Source organism: Salmo trutta, chromosome 12, assembly GCF_901001165.1.
Source record: "Salmo trutta chromosome 12, fSalTru1.1, whole genome shotgun sequence".
Taxonomy (NCBI): domain Eukaryota; kingdom Metazoa; phylum Chordata; class Actinopteri; order Salmoniformes; family Salmonidae; genus Salmo; species Salmo trutta.
Window position 1 is genome coordinate 77,243,682 of NC_042968.1, and position 17,374 is coordinate 77,261,055.

Consider the following 17,374-nt stretch of genomic DNA (forward strand, 5'->3'; position numbering starts at 1 on the left):
AAAATATTTTGTCTGGGAGTGGTCTGAGTGGGGAGGTTAACGTAAAACTAGCTGTTATTGGCAGTATGGTTTGGAACTCTCTTTGTTATTGGTCAATTAACCAATTTACCAACTATTGATGTCACAAGGTAAGCCGAAACTCTCGCCCATGTGAACAGGCGGATTAGAAGGTCCTATGTAAATTGTATTTTCAACGAGAAACTATTGGGAAATAACACTGCTCAATTTTATTTTACACTTATATAGTGTTAGTTTCATCAGCTGTTGTACAATATGATACAAAACATAGGAAATGTGAATTTTGACTGCACTGGGCCTTTATAGACAAACATTCCTCTTGCCTCAGTTCCATAGTGTCTAACTGAGCAACAAGGTAGTATGTCATTGAACCCTAGGATGATGTATGAATATCAATGAGGTAGGTAGAGTATTATGGGATAGAACTTTAGGCCCATATGAATATGGATAGGACTATCTGAGATTGAGCCACATATAGAATAGGTTCGTTGAATCAGATCAATATGCAAATTACAACATAATTAATTTGACTTCGGTATAGGAAATCTGATCGTAGATTCTACGGTGTAGAATATGAATCTCCGTTTGTGTATATGAGAGAGAGACTGGTGTATGAGTGAGCACTTTGGACTGAGTTAATATGGATGTGTGTGTCTGTCTGTCTGTGAGAGAGAGAGAGCACTATAACAAGGCCTGTCAATATGGATGTGTCTGTCTGTGAGTAGGAGAGAGCAGAGCTGAGCACAGAACTTGAGCTGCAGCTGAGACGAGTCTTAATTGATTTCACAGGGAGAGGAGCGGGGGAGGTGGCACATGCAGAGGATGGGGGATGGAATGGGGCGAAGGGGGTCTTAATTATTAATGACAGAATCTGCAGATGAAAACAGGGGGACAACAAGGCACTTTACATAACAGTGCAGCAGTACTCTCCTCTCTCTACCCGCGCTCTCGCTCTCTACCCGCGCTCTCGCTCTCGCTCACGCTCTTGCTCTCGCTCTCTCCATTCAACACAGCCACCAGTCAGTGGAAACACCAACACAGCTGTGTGCCGGCCTGTCGCCATTTTGTGTGCCGGCCGGCCTGCCTCCGTATGTGATGTGAGAGAACCAGTGGATTTGGCAAGCCTAATGTTTACAATGATTTAGTGGGGCTGGGGAGAGAGGCAGCATATCTGGACCAGTGCTCCCTCCATATGTAATACTTCACGGTGCCACGGCTCCTCCTCTGATGCATGCATCATTAAAGCACTCTCTCAGTAGTACCTTGAAGGCCTCGTGAGCAGCTAGTGAGTGTGTCAGAGGGATGAAAAGCCAGCATAAATGGAGAGTTATACTCTAGATACAGACAGTACAGTGCCCTATATCTATTATACACTTAGGGAGCTGAGTCCTCTGACCCTATTGTGACCCCCAGGTCTGTTCCAGAGAGCCATAGCCCAGAGTGGCTCAGCCATCTCCAGCTGGTCAGTCAACTACCGACCCCTCATGTACACCCAGATCCTGGCTAAGAAGGTAGGCTGCAGCTATGGGGACACAGGCGACCTGGTGGAGTGTCTGAGGAGGAAAACCTTCAGGGAGCTGGTGGACCAGGACATCCAGCCGGCCAGATATCATATCGCCTTTGGCCCAGTGGTGGATGGAGACGTGGTGCCCGACGACCCTGAGATTCTCATGCAACAGGTCGGACTCAGCCTCTGGCTCCAAAACAACATGTCTATTCTGTCTTTCAATTATTCTTAAAACTGTATTTCTATCCGCCTTTTATGTATTTGGCATTTTTATGCAATGTCTGTTATTACTGTTTCTATCGCAGTGTCTTTTTCTTCCTCTATGTTCTGTGATGCTGTGTGTTTGTGTGTGTGTGTGTGTGTGTGTGTGTGTGTGTGTGTGTGTGTGTGTGTGTGTGTGTGTGTGTGTGTGTGTCTGTGTGTGTGTGTGTGTGCTGCCACCAGGGGGAGTTCCTGAACTATGACATCCTGCTGGGGGTGAACCAGGGAGAAGGGCTGAAATTTGTGGATGACAGTGAGGGGGATGATGGGATCTCTGCAGCCTCTTTTGACTACACCATCTCCAACTTTGTGGACAACCTGTATGGATACCCTGAGGGTGAGAGTTTGTTATAAATGTTCTCATACACACAAACATATTCGTCGCCCCCACAGGAGCAGAAGTAATGCTCCACTTACCCATGTGTGTTAATAATAGATAAATATTTTATTTTGCAATGCTTTAGTATTTCATTGGTGGGTATTCAAGGTCTCTCTGTTCCTTCACCTCCCCATCTCTTGTTACTCTCTAATCTATCTCTTGCTCTCATTCTCTGTCTTCCCCCTCTCACTCTCCCCCTCTCTCTGTCTCTCTGTCTCTCTCTCTCTAATCTATCTCTTGCTCTCATTCTATGTCTCCCCCCTCTATCACTCTTCCCCTCTCCTCCCTCTCACTCTCCCCCCCCCCCTCTCTCTCTCTCTCTCTCTCTAATCTATCTCTTCAATTTCGATTACATTTTAGGGGCTTTATTGGCATGGGAAACATATGTTTACATTGCCAAAGCAAGTTAAATAGATAATAAACAAAAGTGAAATAAACAATAAAAAATAAACAGTAACATTACACTCACAAACGTTCCAAAATAATATATTATGTTGTAATGACATGCAAATAGTTAAAGTACAAAATGGAAAATAAATAAATATAGGTTGTATTTACAAAGGTGTTTGTTCTTCACTGGTTGCCCTTTTCTTGTGGCAACAGGTCACAAATCTTGCTGCTGTGATGGCACACTGGTATTTCACCCAATAGATATGGGAGTTTATCAAAATTGGATTTGTTTTCGCATCTTTGTGGGTCTGTGTAATCTGAGGGAAATATGTGTCTATAATATGGTCATACATGTGGCAGGAGGTTAGGAAGTGCAGCTCAGTTTCCACCTCATTTTGTGCGCGGTGTGCACGGCAGCCTTTCTCAGTAGCAAGACTATGCTCACTGAGTCTGTACATAGTCAAAGATTTCCTACATTTTGGGTCAGTCACAGTGGTCAGGTATTCTTCCACTGTGTACTCTCTGTTTAGGGCCAAATAGCATTCTCGTTTGCTCAGTTATTTTGTAAATTCTTTCTAATGTGTCAAGTAATTATCTTTTTGTTTTCTCATGATTTGGTTGGGTCTAATTGTGTTGCTGTCCTGGGGCTCTGTGGGGTCTGTTTGTGTTTGTGAACAGAGCCCCAGGACCAGCTTGCTTAGGGGTCTTTTCTCCAGGTTCATTTCTCTGTAGGAGATGGCTTTGTTATGGAAGGTTTCGAAATGGCTTCATTTTAGGTGGTAGTAGAATTTAACGGCTTTTTTCTCAATTTTGATAATTAGCGAATATCGGCTTAATTAATGCTCTGCATGCAGTATTTGGTGTTTTACTTTTTACTGAGGATATTTTTGCAGAATTCTGCATGCAGAGTCTCAATTTGGTGTTTGTACCATTTTGTGAATTCTTGGTTGATGAGCGGACCCCAGACCTCACAACCATAAAGGGCAATGGGTTCTATAACTGATTCAAGCATTTTTTGCCAGATCCTAATTGGTATGTCGAATTTTATGTTCCTTTTGATGGCATAGAAGGCCCTTCTTGCCTTGTCTCTCAGATTGTTCACAGCTTTGTGAAAGTTACCTGTGGCGCTGATGTTGAGGCCAAGGTATGTATTGTTTTTTGTGTGCTCTAGGGCAATAGTGTCTAGATGGAATTTGTATTTGTGGTCCTGGCAACTGGACCTTTTTGGAACACCATTATTTTTGTCTAACTGAGATATACTGTCAGGGCCCAGGTCTGACAGAATCTGTGCAGAAGATCTAGGTGCTGCTGTAGTTCCTCCTTGGTTGGGGACCGAAGCACCAGATCGTCAGCAAACAGTAGACATTTGATTTCAGATTCTAGTAGGGTGAGGCCGGGTGCTGCAGATTGTTCTAGTTCCCTCGCCAATTCATTGATATATCTGTTGAAGAGGGTGGGGCTTAAGCTGCATCCCTGTCTCACCTGCGGCCCTGTGGAAAGAAATGTGTGTGTTTTTTTGGCCAATTTTAACTGCACACTTGTTGTTTGTGTACATGGATTTTATAATGTTGTATGTTTTTCCCCCAACACCATTTTCCATCAATTTGTATAGCAGACCCACATGCCAAATTGAGTGGAAAGCTTTTTTTAAATCAGCAAAGTATGAGAAGACTTTGCCTTTGTTTAGAATTTTTTTGTTTGTCAATTAGGGTGTGCAGGGTGAATACATGGTCTGTCGTACGGTAATTTGGTAAAAAGCCAATATGACATTTGCTCAGTACATTGTTTTCGCTGAGGAAATGTATGTCTGCTGTTAATGATAATGCAGAAGATTTTCCCAGGGTTGATGTTGTTGCATATCCCACCGGTAGTTATTGGGGTCAAATTTTTCTCCACTTTTGTGGATTGGGGTGATCAGTCCTTGGTTCCAAATATTGGGGAAGATACCAGAGCTGAGGATAATGTTAAAGAGTTTAAGTACAGTCAATTTAAAATGGTGGTCTGTGTATTTTATCATTTCATTTAGGATACCTTCAACCCCACAGGCCTTTTTGGGTTGGAGGGTTTGTATTTTGTCCTGTAGTTCATTTAATGTAATTGGAGAATCCAGTGGGTTCTGGTAGTCTTTAATAATTGATTGTAAGATTTGTATTTGATCATGTATTTGTTTTTGCTGTTTGTTCTTTGTTATAGAGCCCAAACGATTGGAGTGATTTATCCATACATATCCATTTTGGATAGATAACTCTTCGTGTTGTTGTTTCTTTAGAGTTTTCCAATTTTCCCATAAGTGGTTAGAGAATATATATTCTACAATTACACTGAGCAGATTTCTGACGGGCTGTTCCTTATTTTGCCGTAGTGTATTTCTGTATTGTTTTAGTGATTTGCCATAGTTCCCTAAAACACTTCTGCAAGCAGGCCTTTCTAATCGACCTGGCCCGGGTATCCTGGAAGGATATTGACCTCATCCCGTCAGTAGAGGATGCCTGGTTGTTCTTTAAAAGTGCTTTCCTCACCATCTTAAATAAGCATGTAGGGAAAAAAGTTATCTAAGAACAGATATAGCCCTTGGTTTACTCCAGACTTCATTGCCCTTGACCAGTGCAAAAACACCCTGTGGCGTACTCCACTAGCATCGAATAGTCCCCGCGGTATGCAACTTTTCAGGGAAGTCAGGAACCAATACACACAGTCAGTTAGGAAAGCAAAGGCTAGCTTTTTCAAACAGAAATTTGCATCCTGCAGCACTATTTCCAAAAAGTATTTGGACACTGTAAAGTCCTTGGAAAATAACAGTACCTCCTCCCAGCTGCCCACTGCACTGAGACGAGGAACCACTGTCACCACTGATAAATCCACGATAATCGAGAATTTCAATAAGCATTTCTCTACGGCTGGCCATGCTTTCCACCTGGCTACCCCAACTACGGCCAACAGATCTGCACCCCCCGCAGCAACTAGCCCTTATGGCCAGCTTCAACGCCATACAACACTCCTTCCGTGGCCTCCAACAGCTCTTAAATGCTAGTAAAACGAAATGCATGCTCTTCAACCGATCGCTGCCCGCACCCGCCCGCCTTACTAGCATCACTACTCTGGACGGTTCTGACTTAGAATATGTGGACAACTATAAATACCTAGGTGTCTGGCTAGACTGTAAACTCTCCTTCCTGACTCACATTAAGCATCTTCAATCCAAAGTTAAATCTAGAATCGGCTTCCTATTTTGCAACAAAGCCTCCTTCACTCATTCTGCCAAACTTACCCTTGTAAAACTGACTATCCTACCAATCCTTGACTTCGGCGATGTCATTTACAAATTAGCCTCCAACACTCTACTCAGAAAACTGGATGCAGTCTATCACAGTGCAATCCGTTTTGTCACCAAAGCCCCATATACTACCCACCACTGTGACTTGTATGCTCTCGTTGGCTGGTCCTAGCTACATATTCGTCGCCAAACCCACTGGCTCCAGGTTATCTATAAGTCTTTGCTAGGTAAAGCCCCGCCTTATCTCAGCTCACTGGTCACCATAGTAGCAACCCCCCGTAGCATGTTCTCCAGCAGGTATATTTCACTGGTCACCCACAAAGCCAATTCCTCCTTTGGCCGCCTTTCCTTCCAGTTCTCTGCTGCCAATGATTGGAATAAATTGCAAAAATAATGATACCTTACTGTATGTCATGGATTTCTGTAGAGGTACAGTTGAAGTTGGAAGTTTACATACACTTAGGTTGGAATCATTAAAACTCGGTTTTCAACCACTCCACAAATTTCTTGTTAACAAACTATAGTTTTGGCAAGTCGGTTAGGACATCTACTTTGTGCATGACACAAGTCATTTTTCCAACAATTGTTTACAGACAGATTATTTCACATATAATTCACTGTATCACAATTCCAGTGGGTCAGAAGTTTACATACGCTAAGTTGGCTGTGCCTTTAAACAGCTTGGAAAATTCCAGAAAATGATGTCATGGCTTTAGAAGCTTCTGATAGGCTAATTGACATCATTTGAGTCAATTGGAGGTGTACCTGTGAATGTATTTCAAGGCCTGCCTTCAAACTCAGTGCCTCTTTGCTTGACATCATGGGAAAATCAAAAGAAATCAGCCAAGACCTCAGAAAAAAAATTGTAGACCTCCACAAGTCTGGTTCATCCTTGGGAGCAATTACCAAACGCCTGAAGGTACCACGTTCATCTGTACAAACAATAGTACGCAAGTATAAATACCATGGGACCACGCAGCCGCCATACCGCTCAGGAAGGAGACGCGTTCTGTCTCCTAGAAATTAACGTACGTTGGTGTGAAAAGTGCAAATCAATCGCAGAACAACAACAAAGGACCTTGTGAAGATGCTGGAGGAAACAGGTCAAAAGTATAGGACTCATATCCACAGAAAATGAGTCCTATATTGACATAACCTGAAAGGCCGCTCAGCAAGGAAGAAGCCACTGCTTCAAAACCGCCATAAAAAAGCCAGACTATGGTTTGCAACTACACATGGGGACAAAGATTTTTAGAGAAATGTCCTCTGGTCGGATGAAACAAAAATAGAACTGTTTGGCCATAATGACCATGGTTATGTTTTGAGGAAAAAGCGTGAGGCTTGCAAGCCAAAGAACACTATCCCAACCGTGAAGCACGGGGGTGGCAGCATCATGTTGTGGTGGTGCTTTGCTGCAGGAGGGACTGGTGCACTTCACAAAATAGATGGCATCATGAGGAAGGAAAATTTTGTGGATATATTGAAGCAACATCTCGACATCAGCCAGGAAGTTAGAGCTTGGTCGCAAATGGGTCTTCCAAATGGACAATGACCCCAAGCATACTTCCAAAGTTGTGGCAAAATGGCTTAAGGACAACAAAGTCAAGGTATTGGAGTGGCCATCACAAAGCCCTGACCTCAATCCTGTAGAAAATGTGTGGGCAGAACTGAAAAAGCGTGTGCCAGCAAGGAGGCCTACAAACCTGACTCAGTTACACCAGCTCATTCAGGAGGAATGGGCCCAAATTCACCCAACTTATTGTGGGAAGCTTGTGGAAGGCTACCTGAAACATTTGACCCAAGTTAAACAATTTAAATGCAAGCTGAAATAAATCATTCTCTCTACTATTATTCTCACATTTCACATTCTTAAAATAAAGTGGTGATCCTAACTGACCTAAGACATGGAATTTTACCAGGATTAAATGTCAGGAATTGTGAAGAACTGAGTTTAAATGCATTTGGCTAAGGTGTATGTAAACTTTCCGAATTCAACTGTTTATCTCCCTCACTAACTAACTGTCAGAGCAGCTTACCGATCGCTGCAGCTGTACACAGCCCATCTGTAAATAGCCCATCCAACTACCTACCTCATCCTCATATTTGTTTTTGTTTTTCTGCTCTTTTGCACACCTGTGTTTCTACTCGCACATCCTCATCTGCACATATATCACTCCAGTGTAAATTGCTAAATTGTAATTACTTCGCCACTATTGGCCTATTTATTGCCTTACCACCTTACTTCATTTGCACACACTGTATACAGATTTTTCTATTGTGTTATTGACTGTACGTTTGTTTATTCCATGTGTAACTCTGTGTTGTTTTTGTCGCACTGCTTTGCTTTATCTTGGCCATGTCTCAGTTGTAAATGAGAACTTGTTCTCAACTGGCCTACCTGGTTAAATAAAGGTTAAATAAAATAAAAAATAGTTAAGGCGTAGGCTCAGGTTTTCTGGGTCTCTATGTTTTTGGTTAGATAGGTTTCTCAATTTCTTTCTTAGGTCTTTACATTCTTCATCAAACCATTTGTTATTGTTGTTCATTTTCTTACGTTGTCTGCTTTACATTTTTAGATTTGATTGGGAAGCTGAGAGGTCAAATATGCTGTTTAGGTTTTCTACTGCCAAGTTTACACCTTCACTATTACAGTGAAACCTTTTGTCTAGGAAATTGTCTAAAAGGGATTGAATTTGTTGTTGCCTAATTGTTTTTTGGTAGATTTCCACAATATTTTCCTTCCATCTATAGCGATTCTTAATATTATTTAGTTTCTTTGGCTTTGATTCCTCATGATTGACCATAGCTCTGTTCAAGTAGAGTGTGATTTTGCTGTGATCTGATAGGGGTGTCAGTGGACTGCAGGAGTTGTAACCTGTTTTTGTTGTCGTAGTTGGTGGAGGGAATGCTGTCATCTCCAGGTAGGTGTTTCTCCCCCGGTGTGCTGAGGGTGCCAGGTTCTTGTCCAGTTCTGGCATTTAGGTCGCCATAGACTAGTACATGTCACTGCTGCCTGGAAATTGTTGATCTCCCCCTCTAGGATGGAGAAGCTGTCATCGTTAAATTATGAGGATTCTAGTGGGGGATAAAGGTAGCAAACATTAGGACATTTTTCTCTGTTGCGATAATTTCCTTATTAACTTCTAGCCAAATGTAAAATGTTCATGTTTTAACTAATTTAATAGAGTGGGTTAGGTCTGCTCCATATCAAATTAGCATACCCCCGAGTCTCTTCCCTGTTTCACACCTGGTAGTTTGGTGGATGGGACTACCAGCTCTCTGTAACCTAGAGGGCAACCAGTGGGTCTGTCTCCTCAATACTATGTTTCTTGTAGGATAACAATGTCTGTATTTCCAATTTCTCTGATGAAATCTGGGTTCCTGCTCTTTAGACCAAAGGCAGATGACCTCAGACCTTGTATATTCCAGGATGAGATAGTGAAAGCTTTGTGTTCCATAGTGTCTAGTGTTGTTTTTGTGTGGTTTAGGCCCGGACCATCACTGTAGGTGTGAGCAGAGCATGTTGAGCATCTGATACATACCTCTTAGGTCGCAGGATGGGGCTTGGGTGGGTGTAATAGCGAGGGTTGGGCCTGTTGCTCTACTTACGGCCTGGGCATAATGTCCTGCTGTCATGTTGAGTTCCTTGCCGCAGGGTCGGGGGGCATGGGGTGGGCAGAAGGGGCATAGGTCTGATACGGTGGGCTTATATTGGGTGTGGGCAGAGTTTGCTTGGGGTGATCTTAGTTGGTTGGTGTGTGGCTGGTGATGCTGTGGTGTGGGTGTAGGTCCTCTTGGCGTGGGTTCCCTTGGTGCAGGTCCTTCAGGAGGGGGTCTTGCAGGTCTGGGAGGGTGTCTCGCTGGTTTGGGCGGGGTGGGTGTCCATTGCTCTGTTGCTCCTGTGTGAGGTGTTGGGGCTACGGTTGAGGATGACGTCCTTCAGGGGCGTGCCGACGTCCTTCAGGGTCCTGGCAAAAGTTGAGATTGCTGCCTTCTGGACGTGGACCTGGTCGTAAAGGCTGTTCAAGTCCAGGGTGGAGTGGTGGGCCAGGTATACATTTAGGTTTTGAGGCACAGTCTTGCGAAATGCTTGCATTCACCCGCTGTAGGTGGCAGGGTGAAAGTCTTTTTGTGGTAGCAGGGTGGAGATAAACACTTGTGCGTTGGGATGAGTGGAAGAAGCTTTTTCAATCACTCCCAGCCTTGCTGGCTTGTCTGGGGGAATGTCCTGCTCTCTGTCACACCTCAGCTTTCTGACCTCGTCCTTCAACGCCATGTGTGCCTCTTTAAGTTCTCTCACATCAGTCCGTAGAGCAGCCAGCTCTCTCAGACAGCCGTCCATCTCCACATTCTGCCCTCCGGGTCTTGTTGGGGGGGTGTTGTTGGCTTGTCTGTTTTGTGGGTTTGTTCTGTCTGGATTGTGTGGGCTAGCTCTCTGAGCTCCAACATGTCTCTCTCCAGCTCTGTGAATTTATCCCTCTCAATGATGGAGGAGCAGTGCAGTTGTGGGACCTGGGTGTGTTCAGTGCTGGGGGGGTGACTATTCTCATCTGCAGGACAGTTTGAAGAGGTGTGATCAGACTCACTCAGGATGGGGAGTTGTCACAGGGAGAGAGCTTTTCCTGCTGTGCTCTCTCTTTGATCCCATAAAAGTCCTGCTGGAACTGCACGAGGATGCCCTGCACCATTACTGTCCCAGACTTGTACACGTTGACAGAGGTTGTTTCAATTTCCTCAATGTTTATTATTCTGAGTTTCCACCCTGGGCCAATACAATCTCTCTTAGGGTAGAGTGCTCTTACAGCACTGTGTCATGCCAGGGGATGGTCTGGTTAATATAGCACTGTGTCATGCCAGGGGATGGTCTGTGTGGGAAATTAAGTTGCTTACGTTCCCCTCTTTGTAGTAATCAGCAAATAATGTTTCTGGATTGTCCTTGAGGAGCTTTTTTTATACTTATTCCTTGCAGTGTTATTTTTTTATACACGGGGTACTGTATTGTAATGACCTCTGGACAGGGATAAGCCATTGGGGCTTCAAAGGCCTCTACATTTGGGTGGGGGGAGCTGTGAAACTCTCCTGCCATTGTTGGGTTCAACAGTTTTCACACATCTGACTTAACACCTCAGTGCTAATTGAAGGTGCCGCCAGGTCTGTTCTGTCCTAGCATCTTGGTAGCTTAGTATACTTATTTACTTAACTTTATATAACAAAATTACCTAGAGATTGTCTTTTACTTTTTGGCTTCAGAAGTAGCTTCAGACTGAATATTACTCACTCAGTTTTGTGTTGGATGGTATTTCTAGGTTATGCTGTGTTTCTTCTGCAGGTTTTGGTTTGTTAGAAGTTTATTCTTGATAGTCCCTGCTCTCATGCTCTGCCCCCCCCCCCCTCGTCTCTCCCCCCTCTCTCTGTCTCTCTAATCTCTCTCTTGCTCTCATTCTTTGTCTCTACCCTTTCTCTCTCTCCCCCCTTTCTCTCTCTCTCTAATCTCTCTCTTGCTCATTCTCTCTCCTCCCTCTCTCTGCTTCTCCCCCCTCTCTCTGTCTCTCTCTCATCTCTTTGTCTCCCCCCTCTCTGTCTCTCCCCCCTCTCTGTCTCTCCCCCCTCTCTGTCGCTCTAATCCCTCTCTTGCTCTCATTCTCTCTCTCCCCTTTCTCTCTCTCTCTCTCTCTCTCTCTCTCTAATCTCTCTCTTGCTCATTCTCTCTCTCTCATCTCTCTCTTGCTCTCTCTGTTTTCTCACCCCATCTCTGTCTGTCTCCAGGTAAGGACATCCTGAGGGAGACCATAAAGTTCATGTACACAGACTGGGCCGACAGGGACAACATAGACATGAGGAGGAAAACCCTGCTGGCACTGTTCACAGATCACCAGTGGGTGGCGCCAGCTGTGGCCACAGCCAAGCTGCACGCTCAGTTCCAGTCTCCTGTCTACTTCTACACCTTCCACCACCACTGCCAGACAGAGGCCCGGCCAGAGTGGGCGGACGCGGCCCACGGGGATGAGCTGCCCTACGTGTTTGGGGTCCCCATGGTGGGAGCCACCGACCTGTTCCCCTGTAACTTCTCCAAGAATGACGTCATGCTCAGTGCTGTGGTCATGACCTACTGGACCAACTTTGCCAAGACCGGGTCAGTACTGAACCTGGCCTTCCCTGTAGCTCAGTTGGTAGAGCATGGTGTTTGCAACGCCAGGGTTGTGGGTTCGATTCCCACGGGGGGCCAGTACGAAAAAAAAAAAAAATAGAAAAAAAAATGTATGAAATGTAAGTCGCTCTGGATAAGAGCGTCTGCTAAATGACTAAAATGTAAAAAAAAAATGTAAAATGTAGACAAGACCTAGACACAGCACTGAGATATCAAATTAGAAACATGCTCTATCAGATGCATACAGTACATGCTCAATTATTTTTATCACCTTCCTTCCTTTCTTTCTTTCTCTCTTTCTTTCTTTCTCTCTTTCTTTCTTTCTTTCTTTCTCTCTTTCTTTCTTTCTCTCTTTCTTTCTTTCTTTCTTTCTTTCTTGCTTGCTTGCTTGCTTGCTTTCTTTCTTTCTTCCTTCTCTCTCTCTTGTTCTCTTTTTTTCTATCAGGGATCCCAACTTGCCTGTCCCTCAGGACACTAAGTTCATCCACACCAAGCCCAACCGCTTTGAGGAGGTCATCTGGACTAAGTTCAGCTCCAAGGACCAGCAGTACCTCCACATTGGCCTGAAGCCCCGCGTCAGGGACAACTACCGGGCAAACAAGGTGGCCTTCTGGCTGGAGCTGGTGCCTCATCTGCACTCCCTGCATGAGGACATCAACCCCATCACCACCCGCCTGCCGCCTGGAGGAGGAGGTCCCCGTGCCCACCGGCCTGGCCCCCCTGGGGCACGCTCCACCCGCCACCCCGTCATCTCCACCAACCCCTCTGAACCTGAGCCAGACCCCTCCGAGCCGCCCCGCCGCAACCCGTTCCCCGACGAGATAAGGGACTACTCCACGGAGCTGAGTGTGACTGTGGCTGTGGGCGCCTCGCTGCTCTTCCTCAACGTGCTGGCCTTTGCAGCGCTCTACTACAAACGAGACAAACGCCACGAGCTGCTGCAGAGACGCCACCGCCGCTTGTCCCCCCAGCGTGGCATGGGCACCGCCATGGGCTTGGGCATGGGAGGGGTGGGTGCCCCGTCCCACAATGACCTGGCACTGAGCCAGGAGGAGGAGCTCATGTCCCTGCAGATGAAGCAGCAGAGAGTAGAGATGGAGCATGGTATCGGCACGCCCCTCCCTTCCCGCGGTCTCCATGGCGACCTGGAGCCGCTGCGGGCGCAGGTGGGCCCGCCGGACTACACGCTGGCACTGCGGCGGGCACCGGAGGACGTGCCGCTGATGACGGCAAACACCATCACCATGATGCCCAGCACCATCAGCGGCATGCAGCCCCTCCACCCCTTCAACACCTACCCCCCCGCCCCGGCCCCCTCCACCACCCCCACCCCTGGCCACAGCAACAATGCCCTGCCACACCAACACTCCACCACCCGCGTATAGGACCAGGCATAACCTCTGGATCAGCAGAGATACAAATAAACACCACACAGACTGGTCCTCTCCTCCTTCTCTCTCTTACTGGGGTTATCCTCTCTTCTTTTTCTGTGTTGCTTTTTTCTCTTTCTCCGTGTCATTCTGTTCTCCGTCAATCTCCCCATGAGGCTGTGTTATCGCCCCCTACTGTTGGGATGCATGGCTCAGTCTGACTCAGGCTGTGGGCTGCTGGGACAAAGACTATCATTACCCAACTAACACATCTCTATCACACATCTTCCAACCTGTTCATATGTCTGTACAATCTGGGTGTTTCACTCTTTCTCTCTATCTTCCTCTCTCTCTCTCTCTCAACCAATATTACTGTTCTTCTTCTCTGCCTCCCACTCACTTCTCTCCACGTCTGTTCCTATAGCTCTTGATCACAACGTTCACACAATCCTCCCAGTCTCATTTTCATCCTATTTCTCTCTTGCGCAAACCACTTCAGGACTCCGTTTTTTCCTCTTTGGAGTCTTTTATACAAACACATAAATGTAAATTATGTATTATTGATAAATTGTAAGGATATGAATGAAAAAGGTGAGATTCTGATATCTCGTTTTTACCAGCATTCTTGGTGCCAAGTACTGTGATAACGCTCCTCTTTCAATGGGGTCCAATGGACCACCTGGAGAGGCCCATCCTGACTTGATCTTACACAAGGAATTACCATAATCAAAAAAGTGCCAGACGTTTCATCTTTCTTTTTGATCTTTTGCAATTTCTTTTTGTTTTTATTGCATTCAGTGTTGCACCTTGGCTGGGCTTTACTCAAGGGGAAAATATTAAATATATCCATGTAAAAAATATAAAGAGAATATTAAGATTTATAACTGGTTTGCTGTCTGGGATCTTCTGCATGATTTTTATTTTCTAAATGGAGGATGGACATCAGAGTGGAAATCTTGTATTTTTCCTTTTTATTTCCAGGTTTGGCCTTGTTTTTTTAATTGTTGTTGTTTTTTTTTCTTGAAAAGTACTTTCTTTTTGTTTTTTACGTCAGCTGAACTTCGTGCACAAGAACTATCTTCTATTCTGTAGATACTTCAGAAAGGCTTTCAAGAGATGAATATTGACTATGACTATGATTATAACAAGGACAACAAATATGTCCTTTATTTTTTCATTTCTTATCACTGAGGCTGATCCACAAGCACCTGCCGCCCTGAAAGACTGATGGAAGCCCCCTCTCTCTTTCCCTCGTTTTATTTCTCTTTCTCTCATTACTTTAGCTGTGGAGTGTTGCACGGTCAACTGAAGAAATAACATTGTTGGACTTTACCACTCCATCAGCTTGCAGTGTTTGTCCATGATAGGCTAATACTTGTTTTTGAATGGTGAAATGTCATACTTCACGTGGATTGCCTCAATGATAAAAATTGATATAATTCTACACATTTTCCCGGGAATAAAGGGTTGTCTCTGAACAATTATCTTCGTTTTAAGCACTCTCATCCTCTCCTCAGTGGACTTTTAGCTGCGTGCTTCAGGTTTTTGGAGACTGGGTATGACACTGTCTTTTCAAATCCTCTTCTGTTGTTCTGAGATTCTCTGTGTTGCTGAGGGGAGAGGGTGCAGGGGGTATGAGGGGGCTCAGACAGACTGACATACTTTAGGTCAAAGGTGAAAAGCCTTGTACGCACGTTTTAGATCTTTCAACCGCACAACTGAACACAGGGACACAATGAACTCTGGACATTCATGAAAAAAAAACTGTTACAGAATGGATGTTGAGACAACATAAGAAAAACCTTGACATCGAAACCAACAACGACGATGGAGAGATGACTCTTCAGCAGAAGCCTGATATGTCTCCGATGCACTGAGGATGCGTTCTGAATCTTGAGTAGAAAAAACATTTGATAAACATTACTCACATATACACAGAAAAAAACAAACCTGGCAGGATGGAGTTCCCCATGTTTTTCCTGTTCTGTTTCCTGTCTTGTTTTGGGATGAGGATGATCACACTGGTGTTAGACTGGCATCTGTCACAGGGGCCGGGACTCAGAAAAAAGAACAAAACACACACCATGAAAAACAAACTGTACATTTTTTTTAAGTGTAAGAGAACAAACTGGTATTTGTAAATATTATGTTTATGGTTTGGTTTATGAGTGAACGGTCAAATCTTTCCTTTGTGACAACAGGTGCAAGTTCAGACGGCTGATCCGTTGTTGTTGTTAGATTCTCTTTAATTTCTTAGATTTTCAAGGTCAAAGTGCAACAAGTTATGGGAACATGTAGACAGTTATTAACATACATGAATGATCTGTGAACTACATCTAAAATCCTAGCATGATTGAGTTCAACATAATAGCTGTAGGGAAGGGGATATGGCTCAGGTTTCTCTAGGGTAGAAAGGACATACTGGACGTGTGTGGGGTTCTGGATGGAGGTGGGCATTACTTGCACATTTGTCAATTGCCACATCAATCATGAAGACAGATTTTGTCTGGATTAACTTAAGATGAGCCTTTTGCATCCTTTAAGTGGCCAAAGATAAGAGCTGCATAAATAGCAGATTTAGAGAGAATAGGGATACAGAGAAAAAGAAAATGGGAGAGTGATCAAGAGCGAGAGACAGAAGGAAAGAAAGAGGAAGGCACTGATGGAGAGTGGTAGAGATAAAGCCATGGTTTGAAACTGTGCTCAACCCAAACCTACAGAACTAGGAAACTTGAATCTTGATGGTGGTGCTGTTGGTACTTGTTAGTGATATGACAAACAGTATTACCCATAGCTTAGAACAGGTACAGTATGTTGTCAACTCCTTAGCACTCTTTAGTCTTGTTTCAGACTCTGATGGTTGTGGTTGCTTTGCTATCCTTTACTATTATGTCTGCCATGCACACTCTCTGTTTAAGTCATTTTCTGGGAATAACAGCTCACCTGTTTGCTGTCCATTTGAGATGCCCATGTTTCCAAAAAGGAAAAGTGAAAAAATACTGTATTTTTCTAAAAAAAAGAAAAAAAATATGACTGAAATTTGGAAACCAGGGATATGACAGCCAACAGACTCTGGAAGCACACTCTCACCAAGTTTACACAGTGACACTAAAGTCTGACGTTGGCTCAATGTTACAAAGAAACATTACAAGGATGCAAATCTCTACTTTTGCAAGGTTCATGCTGGGTTGCCCAAAAAGGTTTGCACCTGTTTGTCTCTGTTTTCATTTAGTCTGAAATCAGAACTTACTGGAGGATTAAGACACTGTAAGGAAGCATAACGAACAGGTTTAAAGAATGAAGTTAATATTTCTATTTCATATAGAGGCTATTACAGACTGTATGTTGTGCACCTGAAATGGAGAACATTAAAAATACATTCTTAAACAAATTAGCGCATTTGCCTCCCTGTTATTGTCTATGAACGCACAACATCTAATTATTTAAATTGATAATCTGTGTGGTTGCTGATCTGATTAATAATTACCATGTTGACATACTTTGGTTGGTGTTCTTTTGTGTGTTTTTTGTTTCTGGTGAACATTTGGTCTAAATGCACAAATATGAGATGATTTCATGATGATGTCTTTTTCTTTTTATAGCCATAGAGCTGTTCTTTGTGTGTGCAGGGTCTAAGTAGGGCAATGATGTCACGGTCTATCCAGCAGAGGGCAACAGAGTGCAGAACTGTCTCCTTCAGGAACTGAACTCATTCTCATCTTCAATTCTCTGCCTGCCAAGCTGGAGAGCTGTATGTGCTGCCTGGTGGTGAAATACAATGTCTGCTCTGACCCCAAAGACAGGGTGAGCCAGAGAAAGGGCGAGAGAGGGGGCATGGAGGGAGGGAGGGGTACAGACAGACAGAGTGCAGAGAGCACACAGTGAGAAGTGATCAATACATTGTCTTGCAGCAAAGTGTACCTGTGGTCTGAATTATAACAGCACTGAGCAAGCATATTACATGAACACACAAACACTGACTTCAGTATGTTAAACCGTAGCATCAATGAGAAACCAATGGTTCAAA

At 44.3% G+C, this 17,374-nt stretch overlaps 1 protein-coding gene across 5 annotated transcripts in view; it reads left to right on the forward strand.

Annotated features, from left to right (window-relative positions):
- LOC115204218 (neuroligin-2) overlaps window positions 1-16,738 on the forward strand; it is a 100,561-nt gene extending 83,823 nt beyond the window's left edge. For all 5 annotated transcript variants that reach the window (XM_029769612.1, XM_029769611.1, XM_029769614.1 and 2 more), the window contains 4 exons: window positions 1,432-1,697; window positions 1,970-2,123; window positions 11,596-11,962; window positions 12,423-16,738. In XM_029769612.1, the coding sequence (XP_029625472.1) occupies window positions 1,432-1,697; window positions 1,970-2,123; window positions 11,596-11,962; window positions 12,423-13,362 (1,727 nt within the window). In that variant the 3' untranslated portion in view covers window positions 13,363-16,738. The remainder of the gene's footprint in view (window positions 1-1,431; window positions 1,698-1,969; window positions 2,124-11,595; window positions 11,963-12,422) is intronic.
- Window positions 16,739-17,374: the final 636 nt, after the last annotated feature.